The sequence below is a fragment of the Nannobrachium achirus genome (genome assembly GCF_963921795.1).
Source record: "Nannobrachium achirus genome assembly, chromosome: 6".
NCBI classification, from domain to species: Eukaryota; Metazoa; Chordata; class Actinopteri; order Myctophiformes; family Myctophidae; genus Nannobrachium; species Nannobrachium achirus.
In genome coordinates, this window is record NC_137815.1 from 11,158,223 (window position 1) to 11,183,928 (window position 25,706).

The window sequence follows — 25,706 nt, forward strand, 5'->3', positions numbered from 1 at the left end:
AAGTGAAATTTCACGGTGTATCACCTTTAAGTAAAAGTGTATGGATACTGTATCACTCTCACGTCCGGGCAGTTTAACCTGCTCTATGTCCCAATACCTGAGTGTTGAAACATTCTGAGCTGCTCTTGTAAAGTTCACAGCTACTGGGCTTTTGAGATCATGACGAATGTTGGATCTGTGTTCTGAAATCCTTATTTTGAGGAGTCTGGTGATCTTACCTATATGCTATGCCACAAGAGCACTTGAGCATTTACTGTAGATCACATTGTTGGTTTTACAAATGTATCTTTGTAATGGGTTTACAAAATTAAAGCATATGGTGGACATGTGAGTTGCCAAAACCTGACAATAAAGTGATTGATGAGGCAATGAATACAAGAAACGACAAAATGATTTTGCTAGCACCTTTATTGGGTCATATTTTATGACTTGTTATGGTGACTTGAAATGGAGAACTCATTCAGCATCTTTTCCCTGTAAAAAAAAAAAGGGAAAATATTTAGCAATAATCTTTAGTTCAAGTTAGCTCAGTTAAAGCTCACAACTCATTCATTCAAAGCCAATGATGAGAAATTACATTGGATTATGATAGCGAGCGCTCCGCCGCACCCGTGAGTGATACCGGGACTACATTACCCAGAATGCAACGGGACATTCCGTGATTCTGAAATCCCCCCGGTCCGTCCGCCTCCATGTATTTTTTTTTTGCTAGAAAAGTCTGTTTACCTCAGAATCTTTTCCAAGGTGCATCTTTTGGGTCAAAACCAGCTTTTTTTCTAAAGACCAGATGATCGCAGATACAATGTTATTTTCCCGGCGGAAAGAATAGAGACGAGAACGTCACCTCTGTTGTTTATGTGCACGTTAAAAAAACAAAAACAAAAACAAACAATACTGTGGATCTTCAAAGTTTAGTTAAAAAATACTCAGTCGCTGGCAAGGGGAGACCAGATACAATGTTAATTTTGTCGACTAAGACTAAAAGAGAAGATTTTGATAGTTTGTCGATAAGACTAGACTAGACTAAAACTATTTCAGAAGACTATAAGACTAAATCACAATTCGCTGAAAAAATGAACACTGACCAGATGATGTTTCAACACTGGCAGATAGAGTTAATAAACCTTCATATTGCACGTGGCAGTTAGAGTTAATAAACCTTCATATTGCACATGTATTACCTTGGCATCACGACTCTTAGTTCTCATCTTGTTGACCTGGGACTCGGCGATGTCGGCGCGCTCTTCCGCCTCCTCCAGCTCATGCTGAATCTTTCTGCACTTGGTCAGGTGGGTGTTGGCTGCCTCCTCCTGCAACATGATAAGAGATGGTTCAAAAGCTCGCTATTTGAAAAGAGCATCTTGCAATTATAGTCCATCCAGACAATTTCATGAAATTGTAACTACATTTTGTTTGTGGCTAATGCAGTATAGCCCATGTAGCAATAAGTCCATGGGTGCCTTGGGACCACGTGCCAACGAGCCAGAAAAACAAGGTAAATTACTGAAAAACCATGGCAGTTATTGTGTTAATCTTACCGCTTCCTCCGCCTGCCTCTTGTATCCCTTCACCTTCAGCTGCAGCTTGTCCACCAGATCCTGAAGCCTGCCGAGATTCTTCTTGTCCTCTTCAGTCTTAAGTGAGAGTGAATTCATAACGTTAGGTGTACGTCCAATCTATTCATTTTGTCATTTTTGGCACGATGATGGTCAGTGAACATGGTGTAACAGTACCTGGTATGTCAGCTCCTTCACTCTCCTCTCGTACTTGCGCACACCTTTAATGGCGTCCGTTCCACCCCTCTGTGCAGCGTCAACCTCTGCCTCCAGCTCACGCACCTTCATGGTTGAATAATACGTTATGAGGTTATTTCATCTTATTTCTTCTTATTTCATGGTCTAAGACAATAAGCTGTGTTGAAGTCAACCATACACCTTACCCTGCCCTCCAGTTTCTGGAGCTGCTTCTTGCCTCCCTTCATGGCCAGGTTCTCAGCCTCGTCCAGGCGGTGCTGCAGGTCCTTGACAGTGACCTCCAGGTTCTTCTTCATCCTCTCCAGGTGAGCACTGGTGTCCTGTTCTTTCTTCAGCTCCTCGGCCATCATGGCAGCCTGGAGAGTCATGCATCATATTGTATGTCAATTTGAAGCATGACATGAGGATATCAAATAGATAAGTGTAAGGCATCCTAACTTACATCAGTGATGGCTTTCTTGGCCTTCTCCTCAGCATTCCTTGCTTCTTGAACGCTGTCGTCCACTTCACCTTGGACCTGGAGCAGGTCTGCTTCCAGCTTCTTCTTGGTGTTCAACAGGCTTGTGTTCTAAAATGAAGATTCAGTTGAACAGTGTGAGTAAGCGTGATGAAAAACTAGTTTAATTCTGAACCCTGAACATTTTCTACTGACTTGCGTACCTGAGAGTGCAACAGTCCAGCGCGCTCAGTAGCGTCCACCAGTTCTTGCTCAGCCAATTTGCGGCCTCTCTCCGTCTGTTCCAGAGCCACTCTCAGCTCCTCGATCTCAGCCACCATGAGGCCGTTCCTACGCTCCACCATGGCGCCTTGCTCCTTCACGTCTTCCTGAGCTCTGACAGCGTCGTCAAGGTGCAGTTGGGCTTCCTGAAATAAATCAAATTTGACGTGGTTACGTTAAGAGAAACATCAAAATGTGACTCGTTCAAGAGCAGTTCCATTGTTTGAACATTGTTTGTCCTATTACTGTTTCGCACCTTGAGCTGTCCCTGGACGATCCTCAGCTGCTTCTGGGCCTCGGCAGCCTGGCGGTTGGAGTGGCTCAGTTGAACCTCCATCTCGTTCAGGTCTCCCTCCATCTTCTTCTTGACCCTCAGGGCGTCGTTCCTGCTCCTGACCTCAGAGTCCAGAGTGCTCTGCATGGAGTCCGTCACCCTCTGGCTGTTCCTCTTGATCTGCTCCATCTCCTCGTCCTTCTCCGCCAGCTTCCTGTCCACCTCGCCCTTGATCTGGTTGAGCTCCAGCTGCACACGAAGAATCTTGGACTCCTCATGCTCCAGAGTACCCTGAAATGTAACACAGGATCAAAGTGTTGTGGGACCTTTTAATGTAACATTGATCAAATACTGCTACGCTGTTGGAATATAAACCATGTTGAAAGAAACATAAAATATAGACAATTGTGTTTTACCTCAGCTTCCTCTAGGGCTGTCTGGATCTCTGACTTCTCTGTCTCCACCTGTTTCTTGGACTTCTCCAGCTCATGGATGCTCTTTCCAGTCTCGCCGATCTGTTCAGTCAGGTCTGAGATCTCCTCTGAAAAATAATGAATGAGGAACCTTCCAATCAGCAACAATTTTGAATTTTCCTCTGAATATAGTTGTAGCCTGATCCACATTTGATGTGTTTTTTAACTGTTATTTAAAAAAAATTAGTAGAGAAAACCTACGTTGCAGGTTCTTGTTTTCACGCTTCATGGTCTCCAGTTGGTCCAGAGACTCTTCATATGAGTTCTTCATCTTGAACAGCTCAGTGCCGAGAGAACGAGCCTCTTTCTGAGCCCCTTCCAACTCTGCTACACCCTCTTCATTTTTCTGCTTCCATTCTGCAAGGACCTGCGCAGCATTTGTAATGACGTGTCATTTACTCCACTTTAAGGAGGCAAGCATTATTTGGGTTTTAAACTAATGAATGTCAAAGCACCTTATCGAAGTTCCTCTGTTTCTTGTCGAGGTTGGCGGCTAAACCGTTGGCCCTCTCCACATCAATCATGAGGTCTTCCACTTCACCCTGGAGTCTCTGCTTGGTCTTCTCCAGAGAGGCGCACTTGGAATTCACAGCCTCGATTTGCTCCTCTGCCTCCTGAAGACGCTGGGCCAACTTCTTCCTGTTGATCAGCGTCGAATGGAATAACATTTTATGAGCAATGTGTTGTAGTGAGTGCTGGTACCTGACGGTGTGATAAAGAACACTGATCACTTACTTGGCCTCCTCCAGCTCCTCAGTGCGTTGGACAGCATCAGTCTCATACTTGCTCCTCCACTGACACACCTCAGCGTTGGCCTTGGACATTCCACGCTGCAGCTCTGCCTTGGCTTCCTGTTCTTCCTCAAACTGCTCCCTCAGGAGGTCACAGTCATGGCGGGCTGATTGCACAGCATGGGCAAGGGCATTCTTTGCCTGTCAAAAGGAAAATGGCCAAAATGATGTCAGCTGTAGGAAATTACAGATAAAAAAACTAGACAACAAAATAAATTAAATTACAACAATTGCTCCTTACCTTAACCTCCTCTTCAATGAGTCTCTTCAACTCCTCAATCTGCTGGGTGAAGGCCTGCTTGCCTCTGGTGAGCTGAGAGACGAGTGCTTCCTTCTCCTCAAGTTGACGAGCAAACTCACCTATTTGGAAATTTGAATTATATGTTTCAAACATTTCAAAGAAATCTCAGCCTCAGAACAACTGTTGATCAAAGCATTATGTCTAATAATTTGCTCGAGTACCATCGACAAACCATGTAGACAAAGTAGACTTTTAAAATGGACATTTACCGTTCTCTGTCAACAGTCTCGCTCTCTGAGCTCCAACATCATTGATCTGGCGAACGTTCTCATCACTCTTGGCCTTGATTTCACTAAGTTGGTCCTCAAGGGTGCGGCACATCTTCTCAAGATTTCCCTGGAAATGAACGTTGGACATACTCAATCATCGTTTCTTTCCTGATTGGCTCCTTGCTTTGGTTTGAACAGTAATGCCACTCGACGCAATCCCACAATATGGATGCTGGGATTTAAGTGGTTAAGAAATTTACATTTAGGATGGTGAAGCCCTGTTTACTGTAATCAGGGGCGTCATTGCCCTTGATTGACCTTTCTGAATAATCAAAGGTGAAATGAAAATGTAAAAAGTGTTATCTCAAGAATGATACGATAGACAGGCAATCCTTCGTACCTTTGCTTTAGCGACGGCCTCCATGTTGCTGGAAAGGTCATCGATCTCCATCTTGTATTCACTCTTCTCCTTCTCAAGTTTCTGCTTGACTCTCTGGAGGTTGTCGATCTGCTCGCCAAGCTCCGCCACGCTGTCCGCCTGCTTCTTACGGAGAGCGGAGGCGGTGGCCTCGTGCTGCAGCGTGGACTCTTCAAGGTCACGACGCAGCTTCTGGAACTCAGCCTCACGCTTCTTGTTCATCTCGATCTGAGCGGCGGTGGCTCCGCCGGCCTCCTCCAGCCTCTCGCTGATCTCCTCCAGTTCCCTGGAGAGGTCGGCTCTCTGCTTCTCCACCTTGGCACGAGCGGCCCGCTCCGCCTCGATCTCCTCCTCCAGTTCTTCAATACGAGCCTTTATAAATTAATGGACGTATATTAAATTCCTAATTGTGGGCTCGCTGAAAGCGAGCACACGTACCAGTATGTTATCCTCATTGTCAGTCAGTCATATCAAGTTCTCCTCAAAACTTTGGCACCATTCTACTCCTACATACTTACATCGAAAATCGATTTTCAAACATCAATGTGTTCAGCTTACTGTGGCGACGTGTACTATTACTTTTTACAGCAATCGGCCAAAGGGTGGCACTGTAGGAAACCTTTGAAAGTGCAAACTTTGAACAGGTATAGCTCTGTTTGACGTACAGCCATGAAATTTGGACACACATATGCGTCTCCTCAAGCCGAACGACTTTGACACTCTGGTTTTTGACCTTTGACCTTTAGATCTCCCACCATTTTGAATTATATGAAAATTTTGACCTATATCTACACAGGCTCTGGGGTGAGAAGTTTGTACGTTAAATATATATATTTTTTAAATAATTCAATGAATATTGCGGTTTTATGAGCAAATTAAATTGCCTAAAACATTCTACACACAATCAAAGGACATTTATCTAACATGCCTATGAAGTGCACATTTTCTTTATAATAATAATAATATAGCTGCAAGCAGCGATAAAGTGGACAAAAACACCTCAGCGATAAAGTGGACAAAAACACCTCAAATCATGAACACAGCCTGCGATGTGCGTGAAATCTTGCACGCACATTCACACACAATGAACAGATGCCACCCTTCTCACATTGGCCTGTTATAGCGCCACCAGCGGGTCAACTTTTGCATAACACAGTTTTGGAACAAAATGCTTCAAATCACACATGCAGCGTCCAATTGCATCAGTAGCGTCAAAGAGAGCACTGCCTGCGATCTTGCGATTTATAGATTTTTTTTTTTGGGGCTTGAAGCGAGCCTGTTTCGAAGGAACAACATTTTCTAGTTTACACTTAGCATTGTGATTTAAAGAAGAAGAAGAAAAATAAATACCTGGAGTTCTTTGATCTTCTTCTGCAGCTGAGCCCCCAATGACTGTTCGTCCTCAATCTTACTCAGAAGCTGGCTGACTTCAAAGTCCTTCCTGTGAATTACAGAACAGCATATTTTAATGGATGTTTTTTTTTCTTCTCCATGGCATTTCATAATATTATCAATATGAATTATTATTATTAATGATTCATATTGTTGGTCCACTTTACTTCTTTAGCTTCTCGTCAGACTGCTGCTTGTCGTTCTCCAGATCCATGATGTTCTCCTGGGCCAGTTTCAGATCACCTTCAAGCTTTCTCTTGGTTCTCTCCAGGTCCATGCGGAGCTTCTTTTCTTGCTCCAGAGAACCCTCCAACTGCACAACAATATATTTGTCTCATTATTCAGTTACAACAATAAACGTAGTAAACCGTATACGTTAAAAACGTCCAATTGACTTGATGAACCCACGTCGTCAACTTGCTGCTCCAGCTTGGTCTTGGCCTTGGTCAGAGTGTTGACTTTGTCTTCCTCTGCCTGCAGGTCATCCAGGGTCTGCTGATGGGCCTCTTGGAGTGCCTTCTTCTCCTTGGTCAGCTTAGCAAGACCTTCATCCTGAGAGGCCATCTCCTCGGTCAGGTTCTTCACCTAAATAACATGAAGGAATGATTTGTTGTTGTTCTATAGCTTGATAAGACAGCCAGAGTGTATAATGGTGAATGGATCATCATTGTTCTATAACTTTACAGCTTGAATGTATAATGTTGTACCTTGTTTTCAGTGGCGTGTTTCTCCTTCTCCACTTTAGCCAAGGTGAGCTCCAGGTCATCGATGTCCTTCTTGAGCTCAGAGCATTCATCCTCCAGCTTCCGCTTTTTGGCGGTCAGCTCAGCGTTCATCTCCTCCTCGTCCTCCAGTCTCTCCGTTGTCTCTTTGAGCTTTGCCTCCAACTGGATCTTACTTTTAATAAGACCCTCGCACCTCTCCTCTGCATCGTTCAGAGCCTCGTCTCCCTTGTGGTCAACGAAAAAAGTGAAAAAAGAAAATACACGAGGGAGGAAACACGTCAGCATTTTTTCTGGTAGAGATATACTTTTGCAGTTGCCCGTTTTAGGGGTAGGCCTCCGACAGACATTAGCTGCACAAGCCTCTAGCTCACCCTTGGGGGAGGCAGAGGAGAAAGCTTTGTCCAATTCATTCCCTATGGCTGCCTCTAGCATGGAATTCTCTTGCATGCCTCTTGGCTTAAAGGAGCATGAAACCCCGCCTCTTAATTAGTTTTATGGGATTTCAAAACATGAAAAGAAATCTGAAATGTAGGCGTGGTTATCTGCTGCTGTGGGGGGAGGGGCGGAGTAATGCGCAAATCATTGTGTTCTATCAAAGAGAAGCTGTCCAGGCCGTCCGGCATCTGCACTTGTTGCATTTGCATTTCGGAAACAAAATTTAAAAACAGCCATTGGAGGTGTAAAAAGTATAAAGTTTCGGCAATCCACTATAACCAGGAAAAATGTGCTGTCTGAGCTTTTATCCATGGTTTTTTAACGTTTTCCAGCCGTGCTCTCAGCTCTGTGTGTGGAGTGGATCAGGGCCAGATTAACCCTTCATGGTGCCCTGGTGCTTGGACCGTAAAGCAAACATTAATATTGATTAGATAAGCCGTGTCACGCCGAACTAATGGTACGCGGTGAGCCAATATTTAATGAGTGGCGCGAAATATTTCTTCTCTACCCTGAAACTGGAAGAACACAGAAATAGCTACAGAGACAGCAGAAAGCTCTGAATCCACAAGCATATGGACAAAATGAACCATATCACTACTCCCTATCACAAGTGACTCATTGATATAATATATATTTATAGAAAAAGTGATTTTGTGTTTCATGGCCCTTTAAGGCAAGCTTGCTTAGTTTAAGCCAAGACAAGCTAGAGGCGGCCATATGGAAGGAATTGAACGCTGCCCTCAACCCTTATCCCCCAAGGGCAGGCTAGAGGCTTGTGCCTCTAATGTCTGAACGCGGCCTTAGAGAGCATGGTGTCAACAAGCACAGCTTTGCGATCTGAGGGAAGTAATTGTTAAATTAGTCCCCTCAGGAATCTGAAGAGAAAAAATATTGATTCCGTGGAGAACAATCCTGATTTTTGCAGAGAACAAAACAACTCACTGATGCAGCTGACGTCTGGAGGTTGTTCCTCTCCTGGGTAATCGCCACCAGTTTCTCTTCCAGCTCCTTCTTTTTGGCCAGGGCAGCGGCCAGGTCAGTGGTCATCTTCTCGTAGTTCTCCTTCATGTTTGATAGTTCCTTCTCCATCTCAGCGCTCTGCAGGAGAGGCTTGATCTTGTAGTAGACCTTCATCCATGGCCAGGTTTTGACGTTCATGAACGACCGGATGTTGTATTGGATGGTGAAAACGGACTCTCTGTGGGGAAAACGGTCGAAGTGTGTCATGATTGTGGACAGTGATAGAAGAAGTGCGCTGTTCTTATAGTGGTTTGATGTTAACAAAATCGTATTGAACAGTAAGTGTTACAAATGACACTAAATATTGAATAAAGGATGTTTTCAAAGTACCTCGTTGCCATCATCTTAACAAACTGCTTCCTCATGAGGTAACCTCGTCCGAGAGCCTGAGTCATTGTGACCAGAGCAAACAGCTTCTCATCTCGCATCTCCTCAAGGACACCCAGCAGACCAGCTTTGAAGAACACCTGAACACAATGTTACAAACACTGGAACTAAACACCTTGATACAATGTCAGAAACACAGTAACCAAACAACCGTAACACCTACTGAATACAATGTTACAAACACTGTAACTAAACAACCGTAATATTTGCCGAATACAATGTTACAAACACTGTAACTAAACTACCGTAACATCTACTGAATACAATGTTACAAACACTGTAACTAAACAACCAAAACATCTACTGAATACAATGCTACAAACACTGGAACTAAACAACTGAAGAACAACTGGATACAATATGTTACAAACACTGGAACTAAACAACTGAAGAACAACTGATACAATATGTTACAAACACTGGAACTAAACAACCTGAACACAATGTTACAATCAATATAACTAAACAACTTTTAATCCTCTCTGGATAATGTTAAACCAGGTTCACAGTGTGTTTACCTTGGTGTGTCCAAACTTGTACTCATCAACGGGCACATCAATGGACCCAAGCAGCTTCTCTGAGGCTTTCTTGTTGTCCATAAACGCGCCATCAGGACATGCGCTGGCATTCAGTACTTTGTACCTGATTTGTAAAGATTCACGGTCATTTTGCGCTGATGTTCAGTTTGTAAAAGTGAGGAATTTTGCGTTAATAGGTCTGTATTTAGAAGCTGCTGGAAAAAAAAAGGAATTGATACCTCTGCTTGAAGTCAGCGTATGGGATTCTGCTGGGGAAACCCTTTCTGCAGATCCTGATGCCCTCCAAGACACCGTTACACCTCAGCTGGTGGATAACCAGGAAGTTCTCCATCAGGCCTGTAAAGATGAAAATAATACTACATTAGAATACATATGGTTACACAATGGTTAATTATTATTAAGAGAAAATAGTTACACACTGGCCAACGTAGCATTAAATGCAGCTCATTCTCACCCCCTCTGCTTCACCCTTCCGACGCATTCCCAACTCGCTATAAACGACGGTGCGGCTCTGTCGTTTATAGTGGCGTGAACGGTAGCGTCGGGTGGCTGGTAAACCCTTCATAGCGATATCGAATCTCGCTTCGGGAACTACTTTTTTTTCTTTCTTCTTAGACCACTGGCCATACCCAATTCGTCCAACCCTTGACACAGTAGGCTTACCCAAAACGTCCCCTCATCCGGCACAGTACAGTACTGGACAAGGCTTCGGTTGTATGACGCTTTAAAGGTGAGAATATGTTGAATGAGAGTCTTAGTGCGCATGCGCAGACACATGTTTACTTAATAATGTAACTACTGTCAATGGGACGTGAAGATACGCACGTGGCCTGTGGCGGCCATACGGAGAAGCACACATCAAGTTTCACAGCTGATAATTCCAGCAGCTTGTACAATCAGCGCTACAGGTGGGGTTCGTGTTATGATCAGAACAGAACTGGGGTTCTTCCGAGCCAAACCAAGGTTATCTGGACCAAGCTTGACCCAGTAGACGATCATAAAAAGGGACCCAAACTCTGGGGAATCAAATGGATATACAAGCAGCAAGCACGCACATGACTTTCTGATCGCATGGATGGTGCCATAATTGCGGTGGTCAAAGCAGAGGCAGGCAAGTCAACCTTCCTTGCGCCATCATAACATTAACAAAACAAAACAAAGGTTGTATGTTTGCATAATTTATTAAGGTTTAATGAGACATGAAGCCAAAATCATATACTATTAAAGTATTAATGTTTAGGCCACTGTGTGGCAGGGCGCGCAAACAGTTCGCTTGTATTGCGCCCACTTTTATTCACTTTTTTTTTTTTTTTTGGCAAGCGATACCTCTGCATAAGTAGATAGTTATTATTTAGTTAACTCAGGAACAGATTGCATCTGTGATAAAGATGAGCCCAGCGCTCACTTAAAATGGTGTAATTATCAGTTGGGTGCACCGTGCACATTGCACATACAGTATCTCATCTGCAAACACGCATATGACGTTCATTATAATATGGCCGATAAATTAATTGATTGGCCGGTAAAATAAAATCCTGCCGGCCAAGGTGGACGGCCCAAAAATGCCTAGCGGAAACCCTGGCGTGCGTGCGTGCATGCGTGTGTTTACCTGGAGTCTTGGTCTCGTTGGGAATCAGGCAACGCACAAAGTGAGGATGCGTGCGATGCAAGTTGGTCATCAGCAACGCCAAGTTTGCCTATTGAGACATAAAAGAGACAATTTATTTAGGATTACAGTAACTTATTAGTACATAGTGATACAAACACATTGCCTGCCAAGGGTTAAAAAAAATCTATCTAATAAATTTCAGGATTTTTACAAAAAATTTAAATGAAAATAGATAAAAAATTTAACATTTTTTGAAAAAAAGAAAAAAAGAAAAAAAAAGCTCTTAGAAGATGTCCATTGCCCCCTTGAAGTTGGCAGAAAAATATAATCAACCCCAAGAAAAATCTATTTTTAGATTAACACACACAAACAATTACAGCATGTGGATGGCGGCCATTTTGGCGGCCATCTTGAAGAAGGTGTGCAGAAAGCTGATTACATGAATTATGTTTTTATAGTTTTTTTTATCAGCATCACAGGCTGCCCAGAGAGCAGTGAACACATTGCTGTCTCATATATTAGTGAACAGTGCCCCCCAGTGGCCAACAGCTGGGCAACAGCTGGGTACCCAAAAACGTATAAAAACGTTTTTGGCAGCAAATGAGTTATTTAATATCCTTCACTACAATTATTTGAACTCTTTAGATACTGCTTACTTTGGAGATTTAGATCTTTCTAAAACATACTATATTAACCATGAGGGAATTCAATAATATAATAATGTTAATAATAATGAATACATATTCTTACCCTGAAAGCACTAGACACAGTCTGCATAGCTCCACCCTTCTTCTTTTTTCCTCCTCCGCCCGCAGCTGTTTATATTTGTCAGAATCATGAGTTATCATTAGTTATACATGTTAGAATCCTGAGTTATCATTAGTTATACACAAAGTACTCTTCTCTACACCAGTTTGCGTAGTTCCTCTTCCGTTGTTAAATACCAAACATTATTATTATGAATAAACCTACGTTCAGGCTCAGGAGGAGGATAGAAGACGGACAGCAGTTTAATTGAAGACTTCTGGTACAGCTGCACCACAGAGTCGTTAAGCGGGTCCTTGTTCTTGTCCAGCCAGCCTGTGATGCTGTAGTCCACAGTACCAGCGTAGTGGACCAGGGAGAAGTGGGCCTCGCCCTTGCCCTTGGCCGGTTTCGGCTTCTCAAATGCCTTGTTCTTCCCAAGGTGCTGGTCAATCAACTTCTCAGCAAAGGATTTGTCCGTAGCCTTTGGGAACATGCACTGCTCCTCAAGGATGGAGAAGATGCCCAGGGGCTTTGTAAAGGAGACAAAAAGAGACAAATACATAACCAAAAACATGATATTAACATCATGTGCATTAAAGCCCAACATAATTGTATACCTCCTCAATGAGCACAATGCAGAGAGCCAAGTCCAAGATAATACATGCAAATATAATAATAATTGTATACCCTCTCAATGAGCTCAATGCAGACAGCCAAGTCCATGCCGAAGTCAACGAGATCCCAGGGAATTCCCTCCTTCATGTACTCCTCTTGCTCCAGAACAAACATGGTGTGGTTGAAAAACTGTTGCAGTTTCTCATTGACGAAGTTGATGCACAGTTGCTCCAGCGTGTTGAACTGTGAATGGAAAAAAAAAAAGGAAAAAGGAAAAAATAAATATATATATATATATATATATATATATTATTCGGCAGTCTCTTCTAATTGTGACAAAAATAATTAGTCTCCCATTTAAAACAAGTCCATGCTTACATCAAAGATTTCAAAACCGGCGATGTCCAGCACTCCAATGTAGTAGTTTCTCTGCTGCTTGGTGTCCAGCTGCTCGTTGATCCTGATGACCATCCACAAGAACTCCTTCTCATAGATGGACTTGGCCAAGGCACTGACTGAGTTGTTGACCTAAGGAAATAAGAACGATGTAGGACACTCTTAATCCAGAACAATTAACAGTAAGCACGGACAACACGAGTTATACATCAAATGCATAGCAATAGTAATCTAGGATCATAGGTTAACCAAGACCGATCATCAGTCTAAACAGTAAAATCTCAAAACATCGATAATCTGAACATGGATACAGACTATATAATGCCATGACATATGAACCTGGCATCTGTCTACATAACAAAGCTATCTAAATTAGCCTTTGCATAAGTTTGCAAGGTCGTGAAGGCTAGAGCAAGTGCCACACGAGTAACAGAGGTGAATCGGCCCTCCCCACCCGGGCTTCGAACCCGGGCCTCCCGCACGAAAGTCCAATATCTTAAACATCCCTCCAAAGGGAGCTTCAAGGCTGAGGCTGCAACTCTCTCCGCCACACGTGCTAAGGTGGATCCTGAAGAGGTGAGTCTTCAGGTTACAGTGGGAGATTGGGAGTGAGTTTTCAGTTCTAACTGCAATGGGGAGTTCGTTCCACAGTTTGGGAGCCAGAGGGGAGAGGAGTCTGTCCGTTAGCGAGGATTCTGACAACTTCCCTGTGTTAGCTGATCTGAGTGAGCGGGAGGGGATGTAGGGCTCTTGTTTTTATTTTCTCTTTTACCAGTATAACAATTCTGTTAAAATAATGTCCAGCGGTGCAAGAAACTGCACATGTTTTGCAGAGTGATATGTTTTGTATGCTCTTCATATATTAAATAATTACATTAAATTAATTTGAATAATGTTGGAGGATAATTGTAATTACAGAGGGTGATTTAAGACACAGCAGAAGATATTTGAGTTCTTGTGGTATGCTCTGTTGGGAATATAAGGTGTGTATGAAATCAGAACATGGAAATCATGTAAATGACTCACCTGTGGCACAGTCTGTCCCTTAGTGACAAACTCGTTTCCCACTTTCACTCTGGGGTAGCAGTATGCTTTAAGCATCTCTGCTGAGTTCAGACCCATCAGGTAGGCAATCTTGTCAGCCTCTGGAATGTTCATACAATTTACAATTTAGGCATTTAGCAGACGCTCTTAATCCAGAGAGCGACTTAGATTAAGCAAGGTAAGCGGTGCTGACGTTGCGTTGGTCCGACCCCATTACTAACCCTATCCTAAACTACGTAGTAGGGGGTAAGTCACATGCGTAGAGATAGTCTACACGTCAAATCCGTAGAGTTAGTCTAAACAGTATAATATCAACAATGAAGTAATGGAAATATATTGAAAATTATATTTAGCTCAGTTAATTTAGAATATAAGTAATAAAAATACATGTGGAAAAGAGCAATTATTTTCATTTTCATTTTCAAATTTAATTTCTTAGTTAAAGATAAAGCTCACCTTCTGTGATAATGATAAATATGAATATCACTACTAATAATAATCATCATAATATAAACTAGAACGGCACTCTGTCGAGGTGCCAACTTGCACCATGTGCACAAGTAGGCCATACATGGCATAAGTAAGGTGCAGCTCACCCTCAGTGCCGTCAGGTTCTGCCTGTTCCTCGCGCTGCTTCTGCTTGAATTTCATGACTCCATGATGCATGACCGTACCGGTGAACTTGTAGATGTACGACCTCTCCTCGGGGGTGAAGCCCAGGATTTCAATGGCTTCCTGATGTCAATGAGCAGAGATGCATTTCAAAACATAGACATTAAGCATTCGATCAGGGGTCTTCAACATCTATAGGGGGTCCTCAGAGTTACTACAGGGGGGCCTCCAAATGTGTTATAGTATGTTTTTTTAACATTAACCACTTGAACACCAGCATCCCTATTCTGAGAGAAACATTACCCAAAAATAGCAGATCTACAAGCTTCGCCTCACACTGCGAGGTGTTGTGATCTTGTAGATCGGCCATTTTTTGGCAGAGGTTTGGTGTAGAGGGAAAAGAAGAGCAGACTACTGTATGTATTGACGGTTCAAGACAAGTGGTGTCTGAACATACACATTAATTCAACATAAACTGATGATATTGCTGTCAAACAAGTCTAAGCTGTCTAAGAATTCTATGAACATTTGTAATCTGCAACACAATGTTATACAATATGTTGTGGGAGTCCCTGCTTCATCTCTCTCTCAGCTAAGGGGTCCTTGGCCTGAAAACATTGAAGACCCCTGCATTAAACACTGACTGCAGTAGCACAGCGAGTGCATTAGAAAGATAAAAGGATAAGGTTGTTTTCACTGACTTCAGTAGCGTCCAGCTCGGCCTTGTCGTCAATGCTGGCCACAGTGATCACACCCATGCTGATCAGAGGGAAGTCGTAGGGGTTGGTTGTGATCAGACACATCTCTGAAAACGGATGAAAACAGGGCGACATTGTGTTTTTATTCACTCATTTATGTTATCACTGCATCGTCAGTGCTTAATTTATAAGGGATTATAAATCCTTATTTTGAGTGCTCTCGTGTAATAATGTAATATTTTGAAATATGGACTTGATATTCATTAGCTGTATGCCATAAAAATTCAATATTTCAGCAAAAAAGATTTGGAATAATTCACCGAATGGCCAATGTATGTAGAATATATGAAAGTTTCAAGAAATATCTGAATGTTTCAAGTTTCAAAGTTTTACTTTTACACAATATTCAAATCTTTCGAGAAGGATCTGTATTTATGTAAACAAAAACTGACATGAGAGTCATGCAACAAAGCTGGTTGTAAATTGGCTATTTTGTGTGTGTGTGGCCCCGTACGACGGACAAGCAAAGTATACATTCACTACTAACTATGCAGTCACTCTGTGCAGAGGCTGATACGGTCCCGCCCCCTTTTCAGACTGTTTGCAAAAAGACCACGTCACCTAGTGTAACATAATGATATTTCCGGGTGTGTCATCACATCTTTACGTGGTGAGTAGCCTACTTTTTCCATCACTGATGGGCAGTAATTCCACTTACCGATGATGTCAGGTTTGTGGTTGGTCATCATCTGGAAGAAGATGTGGTAGCCTCTCTCAGCAGAAAGCTGGTAGGTTACTCTGGACTTCTCCAGCAGATCTGTATGGGTTGTACATAAGTCATCATCAATAATATTGTGACTACTAATTGAAGCCGAGGCCGAATTGGGCCAATCCCATGGATGAGCCCTGACAGCACATGGTTGGTGCTACAGACTCCAAATTTCGCACACAGACAGCTCAGACCTTTGCCTACGTTCTTAGCTAGGCCTCGACCCGACCCGATATGCGGTTTTCCGGAACCAACGCGAAAGGTTTGGAATCTCCATATGCGGAATCCTGACTACTAATTGAAGCCAATGGACGCCGAATCCGAATTGGCCCGAATCGCATGGATGAGCCCTGACAGCACATGGTTGGTGCTACAGACTCCAAATTTCGCACACAGACAGCTCAGACCTTTGCCTACGTTCTTAGCTAGGCCTCGACCCGACCCGATACACAGTTTTTCGGATCCGGCACGAAAGGTTTGGAATCTCCGTATGCGGAGATGACTGACATCGGGCTGTTCCGGAGCAAGCGCTGACTCATTGTGACATCACTTCATAAAAGAGGCCAAATTGGGCCAACTGCACGAAAGAGCCCTGACAGCACATGATTGGTTCTACAGACTCCAAATTTCGCACGCAGATAGCTCAGATCTTTGCCTACGTTCTTAGCTAGGCCTCGACCCGACCCGATATTCGGTTTTCCGGAACCATTTGGAATCTCCATATGCGGAGTCCTAACTACTAATTGAAGCCAATGGACGTTGAATCCGAATTGGCCCGAATCGCATGAAAGAGCCCTGAAAACACATGGTTGGTGCTACAGACTCCAAATTTCACACGCAGATAGCTCAGACCTTTGCCTACGTTCTTAGCTAGGCCTCGACCCGACCCGATAAACGTTTTTTTTTGTATCCGGCGCGAAAGGTTCGGAATCTCTGTATGCAGAGATGATGTCTGACATCGGGCTGTTCCGGAGCAAGCGCTGACTCATTGTGACATCACTTCATAAAAGGCTCTGACATCACGTACGCTATATGAGTCAACAAAAAATCCATATATGGAGATACCCGACACATCTCATTAAGTTTGACCTCACAAGCCCCATATTTGGACCTGGACGATAGACCTCATGCTGCTTAGAAACCTGCAAGCAGGTCCTGGTCGCACTCTCAAGAATGGCACCAGAAAGATGGTAATGCAAATGATGAACAGAGTCATTGAGTGTGAGATTGTAGTAGGCACAAAGAGGAGTGAAACAATCTTCCTACCAAGAATACCTCACTATGACAGAGGTGAGCTTCCCTTCACCTTCATTAGACGACAGTTCCCTATCCGTTTAGCTTTCTCTGTTACCATCAATAAGGGTCAGGGCCAAGAGAATGAACGAGTTGGCATCTACTTGCCTCAACCTGTGTTTGCTCATGGCCAACTCTACACAGCCTTCTCCAAAGGTTGTAAAAGTTTTCATTGTGGATAATGACATGGGCATTACTGACATTGTTTATAGCGAACTCCTTTAGGATAATAAGCATAAAGGGAGAGGCAGAGATGTCCATCTCGTACTATATTCTGCAGCGTGCTAACTGTCATGTGAAGCTTAACCCATACTCCAGCTAACACCACTCCCAGATTTTCCGCATCTCATTGGCTAAGGGCCCTGCCTTTATACTGTCTGCGACGGAACTCACGCGACGGAACTCACTCTATAAATAATGAAGATAACATACTGGTCTCGCCTTTCAGGCGAGCCCACAACTAGACTAGAAAGATGCAATTGGAAATTGCAAGTGTGATTGCCGTAACGCAAATTAGCTTATTAATTTTGTCTTACCATGTGAATCTTCCCCATTCAAGGCAATGAGGAAAATTAATTGACTAATAGTCATATATGGACATCTCTGTGTCACTCCTTGTCCATTTTATGCCCATATAGGGAGATCCATGATGTCATCAATATTAAGCCCATATCTTGAAAAGCCCATAAATAGACAGTCTCATGTGGTCTATGATGTCAGTCATCTCCATATTTGGGAAAAGTTACATTTTCAATGCCAATGGAGAAAATGTATTCACAAATAAATGTATATAAAATAAACATCGGGGCACGCATGCGTGTATTTTGCTTAGAGCAGGAGTCTTCAACAGGGGTCCGCGACCCCTAGGGGGTCCGCGGAGGTACTGCAGGGGGTCCGAGAAATTATTGCTTAAAAGAAATCTAAAAATGTTTTTTTTTTTTTTTTCACATTTATGTTAAAAAATAAATCATGATCCTGTCCATTTCGAATAGCTTGAATACATGATTAATATGCAATTGACAGATTGTTGATATTATTGAAATTGGTTCAATAAGTAGTATGTTTAGAAATGGTAGTGGTACGGCCCACCCTGCTCGCTGTAACTTGTACATGTTTAAAATAAAAAATATGTCGTAGCCCCGACCCCTCCACCCTACGAGGTGGTAGGGGGTCCCTGCTCCATCTCCCCATCAGTTTGGGGGTCCCTGGCCTGAAAACGTTGAAGACCCCTGGCTTAGAGATATGTTATACTATATGTATATAACATATCTCTAAGCAAAATGAACGCATGTGTGTCCTGATGAAGCCGGTTGATTTGACGTATGGCCCAAGTGCGTCCCACCACAACTGTGGAGCGTGGCTCCATTAGGAGATGATGGTAGTTGGAATAAAGTCGGAGAAGTACAAGGTCGCACTGCAGGGGCAACCACACTAATAATTAACACTCAAAATGTAATACTGAAGGCATATATCATTTATCATCTGTGAACATCATACTTACATGTCTCAATATCAGCACTGGCCAGTCTACCGGTTCCGTTGAAATGGATTCTGATGAATTTACCCTGTTTGATAGAATAGCACATTTGTTGCATCCCTCTCTACACTGTGGAATTAAGAGCAGGTTTTTCTCATAAAATGACATTCGTTTACACTTACAAAGCGAGAGGAGTTGTCATTCCTAATGGTCTTGGCATTACCATAGGCCTCCAGCAAGGGATTGGCTGCAATAATCTGATCCTCCAGGGATCCCTAGAATGTTTTAGACAAAAATGTGGACTCATTTTAAATTGAATTACTATATTGAATATAAATGCTTTAATGTTCAAAATCACTTATTTGTTAAAGTTTAAACCTGTATATATATACCTTGATTTTACCGCTAGATCCGCCTCCTTCACCACCTGCATTGCTACTTGCTGCTGTTGCAAAGTACTGGATGACACGCTTGGTGTTCACAGTCTTTCCAGCACCGGATTCTCCACTGGTTAGAAAAGCATACATTCAGAGAAATGCAGTTTGTCAATTTGTGTACAACATTCTTTTTTATTTCTAGCAGATGGGAAACTTACGTGATCAGGACCGACTGGTTCTCTCTGTCTGTAAAAAAAATACAGCAAACTATTAGCCACAATTACCAGTAAGACTCCCTAATCGGGAGATAAGCGACCGGCAGGTCGCATGTATACACTTTAGGCAACATCTGTAGGAGCAGTGTCCAGTGGACTTTTTTGCCAACAACATTAGTAGACACTGTCCACTAATGTTGTTGGCAAAAAAGCAACCCCATGGTGGCGCTAGAAAAGGGAAATGTGAGAAATCAGGGGCGGAGGTTGTGGTTGGCCAGCCAATGAGTGTGTGTGCAAAGTTTGGCATGGATTGGGGCAACGGTGCCGGAGATAAGAGTAGGGCAAAAAGTGTGACGTGACGTGACGTGGCGTGGCGTGACGTAACGTAACGTGACGTGACGTGACGTGACGTGACGTGACGTGGCGTGACGTGACGTGACGTGGCGTGGCGTGAAGGTGACGGAGAGCAGGACGGAGGGACAGCCGGTGGAGGTTTTCATAATAACTGCAGCTCCACAAAACCAATCCTACCATTATTATTATATATAATATTATTTTTTGCATAGTCCTGTGTACATTTGTCATTTCATGTCTCTATGAATTGAGTACAAAAGGACCCCAATGTAAACAAGCCATCAGGCTGTCTTGGGGGGTTTAAATATGTTAGTTACCATGTGTCTGAATTAACCAATCATGGATATGGCCAGGGTTGTAGTGGGGGGGGCACGCGTGGGCACGGCGTGCCCACACTTCTCTCACGTCGCGTGCACGCGCATTGACGCGCGTGCACAAGTGATGCGCGTGCCGGCAGGCTGGCTGCTGGTCCGTGTCATCAAGTACCTACAGTACCGCAGACAGCAAGTACAGAGCAGATCGTCCACCGATTGGTTGTAATATCGCCATGACAACCACCAACCAGCAAGCTGACTGTCCCTTCGGGCTATGGGATAAGACTCACTGACCAACCAACCAACCAACTACACTGTCTGTGTTTACTTCTTCAAACTTTTAGCGGTTCGTAGCCTGCAGCAGTTTGTTTGTTTGTTGTGAATTTTTGTTACCTTGGATTATCTACCCACGTATTATACCAGCACTGTCTGTACAACGGCAACATGGTGCTACGTGCTACACGTGAGTAAATAAACATGTCTTATTCTTATTGGAGGGCTGGTTAGGTAAGACATAATGCCTATATTAACTATTATATTAAGCCTAAAACGGTTCTGTTATGCCGCCGTGCATTAACCATGTGAATTGTGAAATATCTCTTGTGTCTATAGGAAATATTGATATTATATTACAGGTCGTTCTGACCCAGCAATTGGTTGAAATAGGCTCGCCTGCCGTGCTGAAATGAGCATGATTGACACAGCAGATGGTAATAGAATATTTGAGAATGGATTAATGAATTGGAAATATCAGTTGTGCAGCTATTTTGCATGGTTTAGCTGATGATCTGGTCATCAAATTATTGGTTGAGTGAGAACCACTGGTCTATATCAACTTGTTGCACTAACTAGCATTGACTGCTATGGTCACTTTTGATTTGGACACTGTACTATTTTAAGTTTAAAGTCATTCGATTGAAAGTTATTGCTCTACATGCGAGCCATCTCGCTGCGGCCGTTTTGTTAGGCGACAGACAGGGAGTGCACAGAATGTTAGAGAGGCATGGGCTGAAGGCAGTGATCGAGTTATTCCCACAGAGCTATGGGAGCCCTATTCTGGCGGCGCCAAAGGCGCCGCCAGAATAGGGCTCCCATAGCTCTGGGGGCCTTTCGCCGCCGCCTTCGAAAAATCGGCGGGTAATTGCGGATATAAAGTCGCCTAAAACGGGTACTTTCCTATATTAAATCATATTAAATCGGGTATTTCGCGGATATAAAGTCGGCTAAAACGGGTATTTCCTATATTAAATCATATTTTTCCTTTCACAATATTAATTCGGGCTTCACATTGGCTATGTTGACAACTCCAGGCAGTCTTTTCTGTTCATATTAACTCACCATTATTGCTCAGCCTCCAGTTCCCAATTCCTCCATCTGATGATCTGAGCTCTGAGCCATCCAGCCAAAAGTTCCCGTTCTGGTAGCATAAAGTCGGCTAAAATGGGTATTTTTCTTTCTCAAAACAAGGCGGGTCGGGTTCATATTTATTTACTAAAAAAAACATTGTTGTTTTGTTTGGTTGTTTTGTCTTTTGTTGCTGTCCGGCGTGTCCGCCTTCCTTTGCCGTCCGGGCCGTGGCTAGAAGTGCAAAGACTCGATGCTGTGGTTCCTAGCTTAGCCTATGCCCAGGCCATGGCGAGACCACGCAGCTGGGTAGGTCTGCATCCAGGGCCTCCTCGGCCCTGGGGGAAAGGTAGGAACCATTGCAGCGAGTGTGTTATAACCCGGACGGTAAAGGAAGACTCACACCCCACATTAAATGCGCCTGATTTATAATAATAAAATGAATAGTAGGATTAAACGGTGTGATGTCATTGTTCAGTCTTACTGTCTAACATGTTTATTTAGTATATCTAGTTAACATAAATAATATAAATTCTTCCAATGGAACATAAAAAATAAAAAAAAACGAGAAAAAAAAAAAAAAAAAACACACTTAGAAAAAAAGAGACCCCAAAGGGGGTTGTTGACTATGGGGTCCCAGACTTTAACTATGGGAGCTAAGACCCCACTGGCACCCACGTAAATCGAACTCTGGCTGAAGGGCCTTTTGGTGGACAATTCTGTTGATAAAGTTAAGGGCTCCAGCCCCCTTTGCTGTATGTGCGCACATGCCTGGCGGCAGCGCATCACATTACAGACTGATCATTTCAATCCCACCGTTTCTTTGCAAAAACACATTTCTTTTAGAAAACATTTGTATTCTTCTTTCTCCTAGTTTTATTGTTTTTAATGTGTAAATATGACACTTTATTATGGGGAAAAACTGGTGTATTTTCCTTTTTGAAATCATTAAAATAGCGCATTTTTTAACACATTTCGTCACGCGATGCGCGTGCACATTGGCGCGCGAGCACGCGCATTGGCGCGCGTGCACGAATGTGCGTGCACGCGCGTGCGTCGGTGCGTGCCCACACTTCCAAATTTAGCACTACAACACTGGATATGGCACAAAACCATTATAATTCTATATGTTTTACATTGTCACCAGTACGTACCCATCAGCATGAACTGGTAAGCGTTGTCAGAGACAGAGAAGATGTGGGGCGGAGCTTCAATACGCTTCTTGCCCCTGTAGGCATCGACAACCTCCTGGTCGTACACTGGGAGCCACTTGTAGGGGTTCACAGTGGCACAGAACAGGCCAGAGTAGGTCTGAAAGGGGAGAAGAGAGAGAGAACATTAACATCACACAACAAGCCTCCTATCTGGGACAACAGATCAGAGCTGGGATTCAGGAGTCATCAAATGTGTCCGTGGCAAAGTTGAGATTTTCTATTTTTACACACCATTTAAAATGTTCTTATTTTGATCACAAGACGTCAAGTCTCCAGGTTTTCTTCAGAATATGTATGACACTGTGTACTGTACTAGTGTCATACTGTACCTAGGGCTGTCACGATTATGACATTTTACATGACGATTAATTGTCACTCCAATAATAGCGATGAACGATTTAATTGTGATTTTGTCGTTGACAATTACATTTCTGTTTGGCTTTTAGGCTTTGAAGTTGCACATGGCAATCATGACACATAACCTAAATATACAAAGAAAGTACTGACATAATTGACAATGTTATACTTAAAAAACAACATTGATAGTGGAAATAGCCGATCTACAAGCTCACAACGTGTCGCGATGCGATGCGTTCTGAGCTTGTAGATCAGCTATTTCCATTAATTTTGAATGTGTTTCTAACTATATTAACATGTCTCAAAATGTAAACGATTATGACGATTATGCAAAATAATTGTGATTACCTCAAATAATTGCGATTTGACGATTGTCATAATTGTCATACCACTAGTACAAGTGTTTTTTTTTTTTTTTGCAAGGCCCCCCCACAACTCTGAGATTGTACAAATGGAAGTTCATGGAACCAAATGGACCTGCACACTCAGAGTTACGGACCTGTTATGGCCATTCAGGGCTACCTGAATGTAATTTTAACGAAATTTTGACGAAAGTGTCCACCACAAGTCAGCATGGCGATGACCTCTGCTGGGATTACAGTCACAAGTTGCAAGTGGCCTCAACCAGTGAGCAAGGTGACTTCAGAACCATGAGTTTGCTTGCGTGTAGGAAACCTTACGTAGATCATCCATGCTGCATAACGCTCTTTGAGGTTATACAGGACGGTGGCTTCAGTGAGGTGGGTCATCATGGCCATGTCTTCAATCTTGTCATACTTGGGAGGGTTCATGGGGGTGACGTCAGCCTCAGGCACAGTTCTTTCCTGAAAAAAATAAAAACACATGTCTTGCAATTGTACTGGGTCACTATTTTTATTGTCACCTTCTTAAAATAATGTCCTACATCTTTCTTTTTGATATTTATTTATTTATTTTATAATTCTTTTGAGCGGTGCACACTGCTCCAAGGCTTGACACACACACACACACACACACACACACACACACACACACACACACACACACACACACACACACACACACACACACACACACACACACACATTCACTCAAAATGTTTATAACAATGTTAATTTCAATCTTTGTGTGATAGAAACTTTTTCTCCGTTTTTATATGAACCACTTGAACCCCTGGCCTATAGCATCTATATTCTGAGAACTTTAGCCAAAAATAGCAGATCCACAAGCTCACAACGCCTTGCGCTAACCCCTCGTGCTGCGAGGCGTAGTGAGCTTGTAGATCGGCTATTTTCGGCAAAGCGCTTTGGTGTGGAGGGGAAAAAGAGCAGACTAAGTACAGAGTGAAAGGTCAGGTTTTTTTTTTAAGTATTGACAGTTCAAGTGGTTAAATATCTGAAAACACAAATTGACATGAATCCAAAATACAATAATGATTGTGCTGTCAAATAATGAAACTATATGGACTCTATGATAAAGTTGTGTGGGTACCAGCTAAGGGGTCCTTGGCCTGAAAACGTTGAAGACCCCTGGCCTATACTATACATACCTCCTTGGTGGGGTTACCATCGTTGTCGAGGATTTCCACGGTGACTTTGGCACCGTCCTTCTTTAGGATCTTAGCCTTGAGAAACAGCTCCACCTTGTCGGCTACGTAGGCTGCAGTCTTGGCATCGAAGGGTTTGCTCTGACCCTCCATCCTCTCCTTCTCTGGCTTACGGAGGTAGATGGCAGCCTTGCCGTACTGCTCCATCTCGGCGTCCGTACTCATGGTGGCGGCCTTTTTCTGTAGACGGACAAACAGATCGATGGTGGTGGTGGAGGAAGTATTTGCATGTTAACATTTAGGCCTAGAACTATTTTTGAAGTCTTTGAATATAATTATGTTTTTAAAAGTGAACATTTGTAACTCAAATGTTTGCTTCTGGGGGGTCCATGGAACAACATGTTTTGAGATGGGGGTCCTTGACATGAAAACGTTTGAGAACCACTGAATTAGAAGAAGGATTTAGAAGACATTTATGGAATCGGGTCAAAAATATTCAAATACTTGTACAAATGTTCACGATAAATACAAAAATTACAGATCTACATCGGTATCTGCTATTTCAATTTGTTAATAGTTAAAGCATTAACTAATGGTTAAAGTGGTTCAAATCTAAAGTGGCAGATTTGCGTTCAGGCCTAAATGGCTTGATTATCAACAATTACAGATCCACTCTGTTACAAGTAAAAGTCTGGAATTCAAAATGTACTTGAGTAAAAGTACAAAAGTACTGGCATCAAAATGTACTTAAAGTAGAACAAGTAGAAAGTAATGATTGTGCAGAATGTCCTGGCTGTTTTTGAATCTTTTGAAACTTAATAGCAGATCTACAAGCTCACAGCGTGTAGATCTGCTATTTTCAAATGGCCAAAATGCATAGGGCTGATGTGGGTGTGTGTTTTGTAATAATAATCAAAATCTACAAAGTAATTGTAGTGGAGTAAAAAAGTACAATATGTGCATCTGAGATGTAGTGGAGTAGAAGTAAAAGTAGGCCTACTGAAAATTGGAAATAGCTCACATATGTTGTGAGCTTGTAGATCTGCAATTTATGGTGAAGAGACTTGGTAGTATAGGCTGAAAAAGGTTGCACCAAGTACAGTGCAGCTCAGGTCCGTTTGACTAAGTATAAGTGTGATTAAACTGAAGTGACGTTGATGAATTCCAAATATCATCAAAGTATTCAGAGGCCACAGCACCCTAAGGTGACACCGCACCCACTTTGAGAAACCCTGAAATAGATGGTGTTAAACACTCACTTTTCCCCTCTACCAGTAGAAGTGGAACCTTGTGTGCAACCCTTAAGTGTG

The 25,706-nt window shown here is 42.9% G+C and overlaps 1 protein-coding gene across 1 annotated transcript; it reads right to left on the minus strand.

Annotated features, from left to right (window-relative positions):
• Positions 1-456: 456 nt before the first annotated feature.
• LOC308286811 (myosin heavy chain, fast skeletal muscle-like) lies at positions 457-24,621 on the minus strand (the record flags this gene model as incomplete). Its single annotated transcript, XM_080727935.1, has 39 exons — positions 457-474; positions 1,182-1,310; positions 1,539-1,634; positions 1,734-1,838; positions 1,940-2,110; positions 2,197-2,322; positions 2,415-2,618; positions 2,729-3,037; positions 3,163-3,287; positions 3,421-3,586; positions 3,675-3,858; positions 3,955-4,151; positions 4,252-4,370; positions 4,521-4,647; positions 4,921-5,310; positions 6,289-6,379; positions 6,498-6,643; positions 6,739-6,915; positions 7,038-7,280; positions 8,433-8,688; positions 8,841-8,977; positions 9,416-9,539; positions 9,655-9,772; positions 11,046-11,133; positions 11,796-11,860; positions 12,018-12,321; positions 12,480-12,650; positions 12,786-12,935; positions 13,830-13,948; positions 14,444-14,582; positions 15,161-15,264; positions 15,876-15,974; positions 18,721-18,784; positions 18,879-18,971; positions 19,089-19,203; positions 19,292-19,319; positions 22,455-22,611; positions 23,552-23,695; positions 24,400-24,621. 39 exons carry the CDS (start codon positions 24,619-24,621, stop codon positions 457-459), a joined length of 5,820 nt encoding a protein of 1,939 aa, XP_080584061.1.
• Positions 24,622-25,706: the final 1,085 nt, after the last annotated feature.